We start from the raw sequence: 18347 nt of genomic DNA, 5'->3' as shown, positions 1-18347 counted from the left end.
ATGTTATGTCATGTTTCAGTACATAGAGTGCTATCTGACTGAGACAGAGCTAGGGATCCGATTTCCGGTAGCCTTCTTTGATCAGGTCGCCTTATTTTCTGATTTTAACAGTTCATTTAGCAGTAATGTCTTTTATATATTAGAATAAAGCGCAAAAAAGATTTTAAAAAATTCATTGCGAATTTTATGAACGATTTCATGTCGGAAATGCATGTTGCTCATACAAAGGCTTTGAGTAGAATGTAGACTACGAGTAGTCTCCATTTTCCTCAGGGATAGTAGAGCGGGTGACACGCGAGCGCGCATGAAAACCACCCCACGCGAGAAAGGCGAGACGCGGCGTGAAGAGAGGGGTGATTTTCACGCCCGCTCGCGTTTCGCTCGTTATGCTATCACTGAGGAAAAATGGGGACTACTCGTAGTCTAACGGCAAGGTTTGTCTGAGTCACGCGGGAGGTCCAAGGTGACAAAACCTATTTTTAGTAATAGTGCAAAGCGAGAGTTGAGTTAAGTTGATCTTAACCTGTGAATGGAATGAAACATTAAATAAAGTTGATGTGAACTACGGAAATACAAATTTTAATGGAGAGATCTTCATTGAATTTTAGTCTGAGAAAACAGCCGACATTTGGCGACGCTACCGCTGGTTTCCCGGCCATGCTATTTAAATTTGTATTTCTGCAGTTCACGTCATTTTCATTTAAGAAACATTTTTGAAGATTTTTGTTGACAGTGAACGAGATTTTTCGATACCACCGCTTCCGGGTTTTTTTCACCCTACCTCGTTTCTTTCCAATGGTCCGTCCGGTCCTACCAAAATGTAGCCTAATGTACAGACTCCCCCTCGGAGAAGGGGCCTTCACCTATTTTTTCTGAGGAGAGGGGGTTCTGTACACAGATTAACCAAAATGCCTTCCTTCTCTGTACATTTCATGTACCATATTTGACGTACCTACTTGAAAACTGTTCCTTCAAAGGCACCATTTGAGGAGGGCCTTCAGCCAGGTACTTCCGTCACGTGATGCTTCGAGCGCTATGGAAGATGGCGGCCGTGGAAATTGTGGATAGAAGGGTGCTACAGTGTGTTTTGATGTTAAAAGGAGCCCCGACATACAACACTTTCATGTAGAAACACATCATTTTACCAGTTTTAATGCATTATGAGTGGTTCTTCATCTGCAAGTACGCAAATTCCGGTGTGAGAAGGGCGAAACATTAAACGAAGCCAACAACTTGCCTTCTTACATGAACCTCTCTTCTGGTCTCTGCTTCAATCTTGAACTTCATGGCAGCACAAACTAATGTGGTGAGACCCGAACTTAAGTTTCGTAGTTGTTATTTTGTCAACGCCTTATTGTTGACTTTAGTCTGGAGTAGATCGTGTGAATTCACCTGAAAAAATGAATTAACGGTGGGACACTTTTGATTGATGGTCATGAATGTGGTTGAAGGCTTTAAAATCTTTCTTTTTTGTCACATTTAGTGTTGTTCTTTTATGAAACTTATCCCATATAATTTTAGGGAATGAAGGCAGATCCAGAACTTCTGTTTTCAAAACTTGAACGAATTGGCAAAGGATCCTTTGGTGAAGTGTATAAAGGGTAGGTGGAAATAGTCTTAAGTTAGTGTTTATAAAGCAAAATAATTCTTTCAAGAGTGCAAAATTAAAATTACTGTAATGAAAATATATGTTACAGGATAACACAACACGTTTTGGAAGTCTTGGAGAAAAACATATCATTTAAAAACCTGTGTGCGACAAACACAGACCTGTAGACTTGCAGACTTGCAGGTAAATGAGGTAAGCATTGTTGTGAAATACTTTAACAGATTCCCTATCCTTAAACTTTAGTTCTCTAAAGGTCTAGTAAGTTTAGAGATAGGGAATCTATCAAAGCATTTCACAACAATGTTTACCTCGTTTACTTGCCAGTCTGCAACTGTGCAGTCTGCATTTGTCGCACACCATTAAAAAACTATACAGACAAAGACACTTTACAGCCCTCTGAAGCCTTTATAATTTTTCAAAGAATGAAGCTCTTGAGACTTTAGCAAAGCCTCTAAACGTAATAAATAAGCTTGTTATTGGGCTTTCAGTCTGTGGTATTGAACTATATTATTCAGCTGTGGTTCTCCTTTGGGTGCAACTAGAGTGGAATAAATCCACTAGCCCCTCATTTGTGGCCAACAACCTGTAAACTGTAATTTTTCTCTAATTTAATATTCTACTTATAATTTACTATCATTTTGCACATAATTATGTAAATTCATTACTTATTGCTCCTCACTTATCACAGCTGGTAGTGTTAGTTTTGTAGATTCATTTTTCCTCTAGAATGAGATGGTGGACTCCCACATGAAAGGCTTAGGGATGTTTCCCATCTTGCTTTTAGTCTCAGTTATTTGTGTAGTTGTTAGTTGGTACTCATTTTTAACATTTTTTGCCATCGGACCTTGTCTGAATTAAACAGTGCAGGCCAGAACGAAGTGAACCACATTGTATGTATAATATATGGATTTAGCCGGGGCTGAAAGTGAAGCTTCTGTTAAACAGGGCTTCTGATAGGTCGCAGAAAAAAAGTCAAATTTCGTGGGATTTTTGGCGACAAAATCGCAGAAAAATTGACTGATTTCGTGGGAATTTCGTGGGAATTTTCTGGGCAAACTTGGCTGGAAAGCAATCGGTAAAAAAGCGGCGGATTTTGTGGTTATTTTCAGGGCAAATTTTGCTAGACATCGATTGGTTTTGCGCTGATCAGACCATCGTTTTTAATGTTTTTCTAACAGAGGTCATCATTTGCTCTTTCAACAACAATATGCACTAGAAATGAACCAATGGCAAAGCCTTTAACATCATGGCTAGTGCCCAGTTTTTCGCAGCATAATCTACACCTGGTAGTTTCGAAACTTTGTTTCCACGTTTCAGTGACGAAGTTTTGACATAAACTTGTGAGTTTACGGCAACTAAATACCCCCCAGTAGCTGAGACAAGTTTCAAAATTGCTGTACAGACATGTATTTGATAAGATTTCTACCAAATTTCACGGTATTTTGCGTGTTTTTGTGAATTTTGCTGGATTTTGCGGATTTACCTGAATGTCGCGGCTCTGCTCGAAATATCAGAAGCCCTGGTTATAAAAAAGAAGACAAATTCGGGCTTGAAAAGCCAGCGAGTGTGTCCGTTTTAGAAAGGAGGCGAACTCTTTCATTTTTTAGATAAGCTCACTTTTTCAGTGACAATGTAGAGCTGTAAACAAACAAATGAAAATAAATGCAGCAAGCTTAAAGGCCCATGTTCACCCAAACGGCTTTGCGCGCTTGTGTTTTTGTTTTGAAATTATTCTTTTGTTAAATGCAGTGTTTTGATTGGCTTCCACTTTTGAAGAGCGTTGCGTGACGATACTAAAAACGACTGCGAGGAAGACTAGCTTTTTTCACGCTTAACTCAGACTTAACCGAAGCTTAAAGAGACAGTATCAAAGAGGCCAGTAAGACTTTAATTCTTTTCTAAATGGAGGAAGATATATTGCCGACTTCGCAGAAAGCAGTTCAGAATTTAAACTGGTAGTGAATGCGTATGGATGCTTTGTCGAGTCCGATGAATGCAATGAAGGTCATAAAAATACCGAACGTCTAAGCACCAGGTGAGATTTTCCTGAAGCCCCATTCGACTGTGAAATGTTTTAATTCCTCAATCTATTATTTTGTGTTAATTCTTAGGAAGCTTAGGTATGTGTTGTCGAAAGAATAAGCGAGAAGTTGTGTTTACAAAGCGTCGAATCAGCACTGCGTACAGTCTTGTCGCTGTAATCGCTGTGTTACACTTTCTTTAGGTTTTGCTAAGGATTGGTTTGCTAATAACAGTTCTCGTTACTTTAGAGCTTTAATCGTGATACGCCAGACGATAAGTTTATGTTAAGGATATCACTCGCTTCATAGGTTAAATTAAATAAAGCATTGTTCATGTTAGATTGACTCGCTTGTTTTGCTTTCAACTGATTTCATCGGTACCTCAGTTTGTTTACAATTGAACATCAACATTCGACGTAGAAGGAACTCGGCAAACATGCTGTCTGTGGAATTTACAGCCAAGAGCTAGGCGGCATTCAGCTGTATTCAGGGCACAAGTCATGGAAAAAGAGCAGCACACTGCACACTGCAAAACTGCGGAAATTCTTGAACTCTACACACAGCAAAAGTCTTGAATGGCAAGTAATGAATGAGAAAATGAATATCAATTCAATGCGGGACATGTACAAAAACAACACTTCAATTTTAATTCAAGAAAAACCCTGTCTGAATGTTTCTACAGATATCACGATCTTTTGCCTCATGGTCATTTTTTGAGCTAATGTTGTGAGTGAACAATGACAGATAAATAACTTAATTTCTTGAAAATTTTTATTCAGAAACCCATAAGTTAATCCTATAAAGCAATTCACGTAAGACAAGTTAAATCGTCGAGTTCACGCAAGTTAAATTGGTTGCGCACATGGTAAAAAAATCATTTCAAATGCACATTTTGTGGTTTTTCTTTCACACCAATGTCAAAATGTAGAAAACGTCCATGAAACCTTTACAAAAATTCCTTTTTTAAAACGTACTTTTCTTTGATCATAGAGAACGGAATGTACCTCAAGTGTCTTAAGAAACCTTGTTGCCTTGGTTGGTTCAAAACAAGCCAAGCGCTCCGATCTGCCATGTAGAAAACAAGGTTGAATTCCTCAAAAGACAATTTTGTAGCGAAAAACTTTCGTTTGTCCGCAAAAGGGAAACTGAGCATTCTTTTGAACTTTCTCTTTCCATTTGTGTTATTTATCAGCATATTTTCAATCTTGAAATGCATAACTTTTGTCTTGAAAACCACCACATCATGAACGCGCACCAGCCATTTTGTTGATGGATGACTTTTGCAAAGGTGTCAAATCCGTTTCTTCACCCACCCCCTAAATGGTTGACATGACCATTGGACGTTTGTAGGAGAGTGGGGTGTGGGTGATTTTACTGATTTAGTTTGTATTGGAAGAATTTTTTCCCAAACCTCTCTGGAGTTAGAAATTTGTTCCCCGACATATAACGGTGAAAGATCTTTTTTCAGCATTATACGTCATGAGCGATATTTTTTTCATTGTAGGATATTTTTTTTCCAGGAATTTATCTGCATGCTTTTTTCCCCTTGAGATCAGTCTGCACGACATTTTTCTGAAATCACCAATAACCTCCTCAAAAGTCAAATGGTCGGCCCCTATGATCCACCAAACATTTGGTCAGTTGACAGATTCTGATTTATCAATGATTTCTAAAGGCTTTTGAAACAATAGGGGACAAAACTCTCTAGGGGAGAGGGGAGGAATTCATTTCTACTTACCCCTACCTGGAAAGTCCGTACAGACAGACTTCTGGTGACGTCGTAACCAAATTTTCTCGGATGGATAGTTTACCAAATTTTATTACCGGTGGTACTCCACTGCACTCGCTTTCGCACACACGGGGCTCCACTAATACACATCTGGATGCAAAAAAATGCAGATCAAGTGTCTGGCCAGAAGTGTGTGTGTGTCTGAGCTGATGCACTTACACATCTGGCCTGAAATACGTCAGTGCACATTTAAACTCGGTAGTATGTATGAGCTATTTCTTCATTACCAGTGCTCCACCCTTAAAGTTGCTTTTTGGTGACCTAAAATTGTAAAATGGTTGTCAGACATAATATATAGGTCACCATGAAAAAAACATGTGTGGTGTAATTTTACGTGAAGGGTTATGGTGCTGACCACATTGATTGCTGGTACTTCATTTTTCATGTGTTATGCATAAAGCTGTTCCAAGTGTCGTTCCAAGTTTGTCCTCACTACAGGTACTCTGCTAGAGTCGATTTCTGTGGAATTGGTTTATATTTTTGCCTAGTTTCAGTAGCTTTTTGTGCATCAAATGGATCTCCAGCAGCAAAAAGAGCCTTTAAATTTCTCAAAACATTGTCTACCCAGCACATCATTGTAAACTCCATTCAATTTTTCCGTGGGATGCCTGTGGCACTCCCAAGGTAAAAATCTGGTTCGGTTGTACCCAAAATTGCAAAGCCAGCCAATAGGGTTGCCTAAAATCTTTATCGATTATTTCTTCTTCCAAGTCGACCAATGGGATTGTACAAAACCTTTATCGATTTTTGATCGACTCGCTCCCTCTGAAGAACGTTTCAGAACGTTTCATTGTACGAACAAATTGCGAAGCCAGCCAATAGGATTGCCTAAAATCTTTATCGATTATCTCTTCTTCCAAGCCGACCAATCAGATTGTACAAAATCTGTATTGACTTTTAATCGATTTGCTTCCTCTGAAGAACGTTGAAATCAGAACGTTCCTTGCCAAATTTGTCGCCCTTGAGTTTTCCCACTCGTGGTTTAGGATGATTCTTTTAAAATTGTTTAGGTCTAGCTTTTTCATAAGGTTTTAGTAGCGTCTGGTTCCGGGCCGTGATTTCCGATAGATTTTTCTATTCGGAGTTCGCCAGTTTTTGCCGAGCACCGCTAGAGTTCAGTTTTTTTCTTTTCTTATCGAAAACACCTTGACGATGCACCTTGAGGTTAAATCGCGTAATTCAACTGGTACCCTTGCAACTGGCGGTGAAATAGCGAAAGTATTGTCCTCGTCGATCGACGACTCGCTTTTGGCATGGATTGGACTTCTGGATGGGACACGGATCAGGACCTTAGTAAACTTATTATACCTTGGAATGAGGGATAATCATTGGAACTATGTTAACTTTGAGACCTTGGAAACACAGGAATATTAAACTTTCATCTTGGATTAAACCATTGGAACTTTATCGACCTTTGTAGCCCCGGGTTCGACCCTGGATAAAGCAAGCAGATGTTTTGTTTTGTTTTGTTCCATGAACCTAAAACTACAATGTTTATTTCTCTTTGAAAAAGTTACCTGTGGCAACTTACTACCAAGATATGACGTATCTTTATACATGTAGTTCCTGTTCAGGTTAATCAGAGAGCATTATGTGCATGTTCTCCATTACTTGTTTCCTTTAACATTCCAATTTAAGTTACACGGTTAAACCTTATTTTGATGCAAAATAACTTCTTTTTCTTATCCAAATCGGAGAAATAGTAGCCTGCCACGCAGGCTGCTATAAATTCATTCATAAGCGCATTAAACCAACCCATACAGGTAACCTACTCATCGATACTCATAACATGACACAGCTTTCCCGTTTCCCTAACCAGTTTTCCAAATTCAGATAGGATGCCATTATGCTTCCATAGACCAACGCATCCCATGGAAAAAGGACTTTAGGCGTCTTGTTAAATAAAAGAAAGGCTGTACTTTTACTTTGTCACTAACTGATGTTAGTTACATGTAAACCCATTTATTGAAGTACTCTTTGTGGCACGAAATTTCTCTCTGATCTAGATGATGGCTACTAAAAAGACTCAAATCTACAATAATGCAGTTTCTAGTGTTGTTTTAATATGTGAGTAATGTACACTTAGGATGAGAGCTTGAAACTTTGATAATTTTTTCTTAATTTTTCAATGCCTGGAGGATGTCTGTTAGCCTGAATTTCATCCAATTACTTCGAGTCGTTATTACTCCTTAATGTCTGAATCAACCTGCCATTAATGCTGTCCAGTGACGTCACTCACTACCCAAAAACTGGGCAGTGATTTTGATTGGCTGATTGTCTAAACATTTGCATAATTATGTATAATTATTATGAAAACTTCTAGTGGGATTGTCGCCTAATATTCAGCGGATTGCATCCCTGGCATTCTTTCGTGTAGTTCAAACATTTCTCAAAGCTTAATCTTTATCTTAAACAGCAAAATTGCCCTTGTCTTCAAAACTGAAATGCTAAATTGAACTGCAAATGAAGAATCATTGCGGAGAGTCGGTAGGTTTTTCATTTAGAGCCACTTTGTGGTTTCGGAGGCCGGTGATTTTGTTCACGGGAAGTTTTCTGAGATCAATGTTACAACCTTCTTGCTATTTTCATTGTCAAGTGTAATGATTCTGTTAGCTTTTCTTTCTTGTTTCCTTGTTTTTTTCTTTGTTAAGGACCAAATAGCTTCTTTTCAATTAAAGCAAATCATTGTGTTTTTGAACTAAGTGTTCCCTGTGTGTGTTTATTTCATTGCGTGATTGCGACTGAGTTCGATTATATAATTCAGTACAACTGGTTCAGAGTTGTACTGCATGCAGTTGATAGTTTGAACATTAAACATGAATTACGATAAAAAAAACTAAAGCAATTCTGTATCATGCAGACATTTCCAAACGACATTTCTCGGTTTGCCACTTGAAAATCTTGTTTTACTTTTTGCATGAATTAAAGCAAAGGTCAAGGAGTAGTGACGTCACTGGATGGCATTAGGGAACTTAAGCAAAGACATTTTTGAGCGACGCACGTCAACCGGAAGTCAGTCCTTCTCCCTTTTTATATGCCTTGACGCTAACAAATTTGTATTACTAAGTTTCTTTTCTCTTATAAAGACGATTTACCCGAGAGTTTCAACAGAACCACTGCCCAATGATGGAAAAAGTCCACTTCGCGTTGATGGCCGTCGCACAAAAACGCTGTTGCTTAAGCTCCCTATTAACAGCCGGTCGATTCAGACGTTGCTGAGGGAGTAATAACAACTCAAAGTAATCGGATGAAATTCAGGCTATACGTCTGTACGAACAGACGTATTTTCTCCACTTTGTTTTTCACCAGAGCACATGCAATGAATATTTTTTCTCGCTGGAAATCTATTTTCACGTAATACTCATTTGTCAAATGAATTTTTGACGACGTGATTTGAGTATAGCCCGTGATTCTTACTGTTTTTAACTTGCTTGATGGCTAAAGTGCCGTTGCAAAAATCCAGGGCACAGTAAACCAACTTTTCAATAAATGATTGTCTCTTGACGCCATTGATTGTGCCTCTCTATGCTAATTGACTTATTGAATGTCTCTTTTTCACTTTCGATTGTCAGAAGATATTAATGATTTTCTTTTGGTGTAACTGATTGTCAATTGCATGTGTTTAAATGTCCACTTGGCGTCCTTGATTGTCGATAGATGCTCTTGTTTGTTCGTTGACACTATTGAACGTTTATAAACATGCAAATTGCGTTCTTGAATGTTCCGTGGCGTTAATGAAGTGCTTCTTGGTGTTATAGAATGTATATTCGCCTTATTGATTCTACACTTCGCGAAAATGAATATCTTTTTGGCCTAAATGATCAGCAAAAGGTGTAGTTTGTGGTGAGTTTGTGTCTAAATTTTGAGCACCTATTAAAAAGAACTGCATATGTGACATTTTCGTATTTACCGGAAATTGACAACAATTGCAATGGATATCAAACCTTGTCTGCATGTGCTTGACTACAAAATTTTTCTCTGGGAAAATGTATATTTACTGTTCGCATCAATGACTCTTTGACTGGGTACAGAGTCCAAAGGAAATTAAAAAGGACTGTTTTAATGTTTTTATTATTTTTAAGACCTAACGCAGCCCAGTCTCTGCTCTCTCAGTCGGTCTTGTTCATCCCCAAGAAGAGACAGCTGGTTGTGTGAGTGGCCCATCATGTCTCTGATGTCAATGCAAACTTTAAAATAAAATAATGCTTTGTGAAATGCTGAAAAGGGTAGTGTTATGAATTGATGTTGGAAACATCCGTCCGAGCTGATGGATGAACATGTCTGCACTGCATTTGATGTTGGTCTGCTTTGTAAATGTTTCTCCTCCTTGTTTAATGTCTTCTGCTCTATTTTATGTGTATGCAGGAACAGTTAAGGTATATATGACAAGCCAGTATCTTTACCCATACATTTTCCCCATAGGGTTGTGTGCAAAAATGATCATGAAAGAAGTAACACAGTGTTGAAGGCAGCATTCACTGTCAACACCTAAAGCAGGGTTCACAAATACGCCAAATTTGGCGTATTTTACGCCAAAATTGTTTTGATGACTCCACTGAGGTTACGGAGGGAGTTGCTTTGACTCCAGAAATTTTTGGTAACAAACAGGGAGCCACTTCGACTCCAGAAAATTATCGGTAACAAACAGGGAGCCACTTCGACTCCAGAAATTTTCGGTTACAAAGACAGTTTTGTCCTTACCTTTTTCGCAACAAATATCATTTACATTAATTGTAAACGTTGTAAACCTTAATTAAATCATCAAAATTAAAGAATTATACTGCACGACAAAACAGGAAGAGGGTAAATTACGATCAAAGTTTACTCGATGACTGCCATCACGGATTAGAGCTTTCCAGGTCAGCAGACCACCACAGCTACTTCGTGTATCCCTCACGATAGTGTATACATGCCAGGACCACGTGCTGGAAAGTATGAAAATGGCTTTTTCCATTGTGATACTTGACTTTAAATATTCCAAAATGGCTCCAAAATTTGTGAAGCAGAAGTGACACTGACTCTGGACACTCATCAATAAAATTTGCAAACCCTGCTCAAGTGTACATGTAGCCCTTTATTTAGTTGTTTGTTCTGGTATTGTCTCTTTTAGGAGTCAAATAGAGCATGTGCTATGCCCAGGCTGCTCTTCTTTAGGGGTTCAATTCTTATTTTCCATATAGCATCTCTGTCCATTCCCCCCACCACTGGTTTTTCTTCTTCCCTTGCCTTGATTAGTCCTCTCTCAATGAGTAAGGAAATATGTACTTTTTGACTTAGTGAGAGGGCTGGACAGGAAAGTATTTGGCTCCAGGTCCTTATGCCCTGACGAAGGGCCAAAATTTTCTCATTTGGCCGGACCTAACTCAGTCAATAGGCATTTCATCGTAATGACCGTCATAGCAGCATTTCCTAGCAGTGCTGTATGTATTTTCTTGGCCCTACTGACTTGACGAAAATGGCCCTCATACGGGATATTTTTTCATATGTTTTTCCAACAAAATTGGGCATGGGGCCATACGGTAGCCTGTTCCAGGCTCTCAGATAGTGGGGAAGATGCAAAAGTGAAAGGTATGCTAAAAGGGGGGCAAGGCGGTAAAAAGGAAAAAGAAAGGAAGAGAGAGCCTGTAATCATTTCTTTTACGACCCTCTGACTGCCACCCGCTTTTGGCATGTTTGAGTTCTACTGCTAAACATTTGAAATGTCAGTGAGTTGGATTCTTTCTTAAATTCCTAATGCAAGTATTTCACGGGGGCTCATCCCTTCAGATTGTAAAAAGGGGGTGGCTAGGCAACACACGACTATTACCTTGTTCCAAGTGGTGCCTGTTCCAGTGAATGTTTTCATTGGCCAGTAGATTGTGCTCTGGAGGGTTCTGCCTTTTAACTGAGCAAATGTGATTTTTGCTGCTTGTTTTATGCGGGAGGTCATGACACACATTATGATTAATTTTGTTGCAGTTATTGTTTCCTGTCAGCAGAAATTACCCTCTGATGCAAGAGCATTTTCTTTGAGCTCTTTTGAAATGTGAAGTTGTTCATGGCGGCTAAATTAGGGCTTTAGTTTGTTTAATTTTTTCCAAAGTGCCTCCTGTATCTGAATAACTGTAGGCGATTTTCTTTTGTCCGTGAATGTGATAGTTTCCTGCAATGTTTTGTCATGCTGGGCCCAGCTCGTTAGTGTTTTTTACAGGATGTTTTAAAATTCTCATGGATAGTCATTACAGATCTAAATTTCAAAGAATGGATTGCAGCTTAAACTGAAGGTACATCAACTATAGCGAATTGTGTAGTGACTCAGTCATGATTGCTCTGTGGGTGTTTCCAAACATGAATACAGCTGAATAAAATATCAATATCAGCAGGATTGCAAAAACATCTTTTCCATGCGCCAAGTTCACAAGGCAGGTCTTCTGTTCTTTGCTCGACACTCCTATGTGCGGGAAATCTCATAAATACAATTTGAACATAAGAGTTATCATGGATTCCTCTATTTCACACGGGTGGACACTGCACGCCATCTTTCTGAGTGAAAGAATCAAAACGACTCCCATTGAGAAGTGTTAATATAACCTGTCAAATTTGACCAAACAGAGGGTATACCAGGAGCTGGTACACCGGGACAAGCCATTTAAAGAAATGATTACAGGCTCCACTGCCCTTCCTCTCCCTGGTTTTCTCCCATTTTATTTTCCCGGTCGTGCTTTTTCATTCCCAACGGACCCAACTAACTCGGAGCTTGGAACAGGCTAGCCATATGAGTCATGTGATAATCTTCTGTATTTCCCTACTTTGTGTTTGTACAGCAAGAAAGACTAATGATAATTTTTTTTTGAAACAGCATAGACAATAGGACCAATACAGTGGTAGCAATAAAAATTATTGATTTAGAAGAGGCTGAAGATGAAATTGAAGACATTCAACAAGAGATTACAGTGCTATCACAATGTGATAGTGCTTATGTCACGAAGTATCATGGCTCCTATCTCAAGGTAATGTTTAGACCCTAGATTACTGTGCCCTTGTTTTGACCAGAACTTTAGCATTGTTTTTGGTAGTTTGAAGTCAAAAGAGGCATGGCATGAAGGGTAAGAAACAGTAACCATTTTTTTGTCCCTTCGCTGTCAAGGTTTTCTGATCTATTTCTTGCCAATTTTGTTTGCTGGGTTTGATTTGGTGATTACGGACAAAAGGTGGAGCTGCCTCTTTTTCGCAGTTTTGGGATTCATCGCAATTCTTTTGTTGCTACACCTGACATTTAGTTACAAAGTTCCAAAACCAAACAGCAGCAAACAGACACGCTGTTTCTTTTCAGAAATAAGCACAAGAAAATGATTTGAAATGAAATGGTGTCATTTCCAGAGTGCGAGGAGCTGTTAATCAAGGAGACCTGAAAAGTGGCAATTTGCCTGTTCAAAGATCCCAGATTAGTCTCAAAAGTAAAAACTGCTTGCAGTGTGCCAACAGCTCAATAGCTCTCTGGTTTGAAGCGTACTGTATGGAACTGAACAACAAGCTTAGTGAATGAACCGGACAAGTATAGTATGACAAGACAAAATCCTTGGTATAAAAACATACTAATGTGCATATAACTCAAGAGATGATGTCTGCAGAATTTTTACCCCCATAAATAAAATAGAGGCAATGTATAAAAGGTTGCACGTAAACTTTTACATTCTTTTCATGCATTGCTTGTATTTTTATCTATGTATGTTAATTTTAAGTGCATAGGCACATAGATACCGTAAAATTCTGAAAATAAGCCCCTCCATCTATAAGCCCCTCCAAACGCAAAAAACCCTCCGTTAAGTCGCCCCTCCAAATATAAGCCCCCCAGGGGCTTGTACTTGGAAAATTGCCCTCAAATACAACGTAAAACAAAGAAAAAATGGTAAATTTACTTCCAACTATAAGGCTAGCCCTATAGAGTTTGAAACGCAAATTTCCCTCCGTAGATAAGCCCCTCAAAAAGGGCCTTTGAAAAATATAAGCCCCGGGGCTTATTTTCGGAATTTTACCGTATTATGCAATGTCAGTGGAAATCCAACCTTACACTGGAACAAGTATGAGATTATTGATCTTCAATTTTGAAAAATCTATTCCATACATGTATTTTTGTATGTATGTTTTTAAGTCTGTCGTGTGTGAGCTATAAAGTGTGTTTTTATTTTCAGTGTAAACGTTGTAAAGGTCCTTAGTGGACTTTTGTTATTTGGTTGCTGAAAGGACCACACAGGAAAAAGCTTTACCAATGGGTCATGCTCAAGACTGACTGTGATGTTAGCAGGAATGCTAATTAATTTGTTTATTTCTCTAAGGGAACAAAACTGTGGATAATAATGGAATATCTTGGTGGTGGATCAGCCTTAGATTTGGTAAGTAAGTTTTACTAACTTTTGCAGCTGTAGATTGATGTCAGGAAAGTCAAAAGTGTATCTCATTTGCCCCCGATAATTTTGCAGAAAAATGTGTTTTGAATTTGGTTGAGCCGTTTTCTCATCACTCTCTGGCTACATTATGGACTCAGAGCAGTGACAACGAGAACTGGCAGCGGCAATGTGAAAGCCCTCAGGCTAAACCCAAATCACCAAATTCACATGTCTGGTGGGAAAAACATCTGCTGTTGCAATCACATTGCAACATGAGAATTGGTATTTTGCCGTTGTGACAAAACACAAGTACCAAACTGCAGTTTTTCATGGCATTTTTGCAAAAATCTTGTAAATTTCCAACAAATAGCATTGAGAAAAACTAATAGTAATTTTAAGTAATTTTTTGGGCTGAAAATATAGTGAGTTACACGAGTTAAGCTGCGTGAGAGATTAACATTTGCAATGTGTAGGGGTTAAAGAATGCCGTTTTATTACATAAATCTTAGTCCTTGAAAACTGTAATTTGGCCTCGAAAAATCCTTGAAAAGTCCTTGAAATTTGTTTGTCGGAAGTTGTATGAACCATGGACATGGCAAAGGGGCCCTTTGAAAGTGGCAGTTTTGACCGATTGGTGAAAATGGGAAATATGGCGAAAAATTGTCTTTAGCCTTGACTTCATTGAAATAAGATGGCAAAGGGGTCCCTTTTGATATCTTTGAATCTTCACCAAGCCTTTTGTGAATTTTACCAAATTTGCCATTTTTGTTGTTGTTTCTGGACATACGCTTTGAGGTTTTTTTTTGGCATGCAAACTCCAACAACGTTTTTTAATGGTACAAAATAATAATAATAATAATAATAATAATAAGAAGAAGAAGAAGAAGAAGAAGAAGAAGAAGAAAATTTATATAGCACCTATCCAGTAATAGATCTAGATGCTTAACAAAGTGAAAATTTTAAGTCAGTTTGAATGATATTCGGACTGTGAACTTGTTCCCAATAAATTATTAGTCTCCCTTGCGTAAGCAGCGAGACTCATAATCTGCAACGCATTTTTCTTCGTATTTAGGACACACATTGTGCCAGGTGTTCCTGGCGGAGACCGTGGAAACTGGGAATAATTTTCATTGCGTGATTGAAGCCATGCATGTTTTGCAAAGAAAGCTTAGGAAAGATTAAATTTAGGGCTTTTTCGAAACATGTCGGTGCACGAATCCTATCGCTTCAAAGCGTTGATTACTTTGGAACAAGTGAACACTACTTAGTGGTCCAAAAAAATAAATAAATAAGAATCTTAATTAGCAAAACTGCGATGGTTTGGTGTTTTAAACTTTTATTGTGTGCAAATGGGTCTTGTGATGAGCATGCGGTTTATTTTTGGCGATGATTGAAATGACGTGCCATGTGAATCACTTTTTGGATCTCTGGCAATGATGTAATTTCTGTGGAATCGAGGCCCTTGAAATTTTGTGTATTTATACACGTGTATAGCCTGCGACCGCGATATCGACGATGATAAAGTAGGAAGTGAAAAACCTTTAGTGAGTAAATCCTGTTTCCTGTAGAATTAATCACCTCCTCATTTCTCGATCTAATCTCCAAGTAAGCGAGACTGAATGCAGCTGTAAGAGCGTCCTTGTTGTACATTACTTTTATTGCCTCTATTTTGCATTTAGTGACAGTGAACTTTGGTATTGTTTGTTAAGAACTTTTTTACCTTTGATGCGTTAATGAAAGTCATCTTGGGAAGCTCAGCAATCGGCGACAAAATGGGTTGAGACACTTCGCCCAAAACTGGGCTTTTCTAGGTTTTACTGACCGCCTTCTTTTTTACATTTTTCAAGTGCTACAGATAATTAGTTATCGGTAATAACAACAACGACCATTTATTATGGGAACCGGAGAAAATAAAGGTCAAATTTTATAAGAATTGTGGAAACACAGATAAAATTCTGAAAATTTCATGTGTAAGATGTCATTTTGTGAAATTTGACTTTTATTTTCTCAGGCTCCCATGAAAAATAGTCTTTGGTGTTCTTACAGTTAACTAATTACATCTATAGCCCTTGAAAAATGTAAAAAAGAATGCGATATTTTTTAAGTTATACTGGTACAAGTTTTTGGCCACTGAAAATTAAAATTACTCAATTTTCTTTGATGTTTAATAGGAATTTCCACGAGTAACAGGATGAGTATAAAATAAAATAATTAGATTATCTTTAAGACCAAAGTTGGTTACTCGTGGTTACTCATGGCCAGTCTCCTCCTAACCTCATATTTTCTACTGTAAAGTACATTCTTCAAAGACTCTTGTATAGTAAGTATATGTGTAACTAATCTACTGCACAGATGTCGTAATGCTGTGTAGGTTTGCTGCGCGTTAGAAGTCGGAACATTTTTCCTGAAAATTCTCCAGCGCATAGCAATCATGGCTATTTTATCGTCGCTCACACCCTTATTGGATAGCCAAACTTTGAATAAACTCTTCAACTTACTAGGGAGATATTCACAAACAATAATTATATTATCTGTCATCCGGATTCCTGACAACCACACTTGGATACCTTTTTTACGTTTTAGTGACTTCAAAAGGGAGAAATATAGCTTTTCTCCCCCATTCCCTCCATGCAATGTTGTGCCGCTTTTTGAGCTACCTATAGAAAACAACAAACACCCCAACTTTGAATGGAGGGGACAGGGAAGAGGTGTGGATTCTTTTGTTCTCTGAAGTTACCCTATTTGAATACAATGTCTCAACAAGTTTGTCGCCATTGTGGTTGTTTGTTTTTTGGTTTTAAGGATAGTTCTGCTTTGCTTACAGAGCAGCATTGACATTTCTGTGAGAATAACATTAAGAATGTACACCATTGTCACCATTGTATCTTTCTGTCAAACAACTCACTGAGTTGAGTTTTGTTCCTATTTTTTTACGAACCTCTTTTTTTATTTTCCTATTTTCCAAGTGTCATTTGCCACTTGACACCCTGCACTGGATAAAAATCTATCCACTGGACAGTGATTTACCCCGGGGATAGCATTATCCAACGTTTGAACAATAGATTTGCCGTTCTTTTTAGATGAAGGCTGGTGCATTTGAAGAGTTCTATATTGCAACTATTATTCGGGAGATCCTTAAGGGCTTGGATTATCTTCACTGTGAAAAAAAGCTTCATAGGGACATTAAAGGTTAGTGGCCTGAATGCTTCATTTAGACAGCTTGTGTAACCAGTTAAGTTTAGTTTTGATTAAAGTGTAGCCTGCGAACGGCAGACGTTTCTCCTCGCTCATCGCCATTGAGGTACGCGATGAGTGAGGAGAAACGTCTGCCGTTTGCAGGCTAATTAAAGTGATTTTACTGTTAGGTGGTGTGATGTTTGTTGAAATTCAGTAGACCATTTTGACAAAAAGACATAAGTGAATGATACTACTGCAGTCCTTCCTTTTTTTAATGAAATACATTCTCTTGGCCTTAAGTTTGCGTAAGTACTTTGTCATTTTATTTTCAAACTGATAGTTAGTGGTATTATTTGATCTGTCCAGTCATCATGTCTGACCACAGTTAGGATTTCATCATTTTCTAAGCACGTTTTGACGGTTATACAGTACATGTATACCTGTATTTCTTAGATTAGCCTTATAACCCTTAAGGGGAAGCGGTCAGATAAGTTGCGGGTACATGGTCCCTATTTTTCCAATGTTTGTTTGGATTTACTTGTCCAGCTGTGGTGTTGTTATATTTGATGATCATTATTTATAAATGCGAGTTTATAATGTTTATCATGGGCCTGTCTGACTGACATGCCCATGCCTTTAGTATTGTTCATGTGGTCAGTTGTGTAGTGAGGGCAAAATTGCCAAGTTCAAGCAGTTTTTTTGGGGGCAATTTTGTAAGTTTCTTCTGAAATCTCAAATCTTTATTTTAACACGGTAAAAATTCATCAGGTTTTTTGGTACAATATAATATGCAACTACATAACAATATTTAACAACTGCGTCGCTGAGTGGAGGTGGGTGCCCGGGATGTCCAGGGCCTTCCACCTATGGCACAGCCAGCCCCTAGACAGAGTTACGCCCCCATGGCTAGCAAACCCGCGCCCTCCAGCCATGAGCCCCCACGCTAATGGAACCAGGCACCCGTCACACTGATTTAACAGTGGAAGAATTAAGGGGGGGGGGGGGATGGGGGTGAAAGAATGATCCAAAGGCTAAACGAAGAGAATGGCCGCCACGAAAACACTGTACTGAGCACATGGAGGTGATGCAAGCAAGGCTGACCGCGCTTGAGCCAAAGGACCGACCGCTGACCATGCTCGCGCTCCTTATTGTTAACTCTGTTAAATAAATATTTATTTAACCTCATTTAATAACAATATATACATATCTAAAGAGTCTCTTCAGTAAAAATACTACTTATAATTACACTAAACTAGACTTGTTTTCCATGAATGCCGTGTATCTAACTTAATTAACTAGAATGAAGGTTTAACAATTGCTTAAAACGATTTAGATATTTCACTTGCCTAAGATTGCAGGGTAGACCAGGGTTGTCATTAAGAGCC

At 38.5% G+C, this 18347-nt stretch overlaps 1 protein-coding gene across 2 annotated transcripts in view; it reads left to right on the top strand.

Annotated features, from left to right (window-relative positions):
* The first annotated feature begins 1012 nt into the window (after positions 1-1012).
* The window catches only part of LOC140950153 (serine/threonine-protein kinase 26-like), a 44196-nt gene continuing 26861 nt past the window's right edge, over positions 1013-18347 (top strand). For both annotated transcript variants that reach the window (XM_073399341.1, XM_073399340.1), the window contains exons 1-5: positions 1013-1306; positions 1522-1601; positions 12258-12408; positions 13735-13791; positions 16866-16974. In XM_073399341.1, coding sequence (XP_073255442.1) covers positions 1286-1306; positions 1522-1601; positions 12258-12408; positions 13735-13791; positions 16866-16974 — 418 coding nt within the window. In that variant the 5' untranslated portion in view covers positions 1013-1285. The remainder of the gene's footprint in view (positions 1307-1521; positions 1602-12257; positions 12409-13734; positions 13792-16865; positions 16975-18347) is intronic.

The sequence above is a fragment of the Porites lutea genome, chromosome 10, assembly GCF_958299795.1.
Source record: "Porites lutea chromosome 10, jaPorLute2.1, whole genome shotgun sequence".
NCBI classification, from domain to species: domain Eukaryota; kingdom Metazoa; phylum Cnidaria; class Anthozoa; order Scleractinia; family Poritidae; genus Porites; species Porites lutea.
The sequence above is the reverse complement of the archived record's forward strand: the minus strand, read 5'-3'. Positions and strand labels throughout refer to the sequence as shown.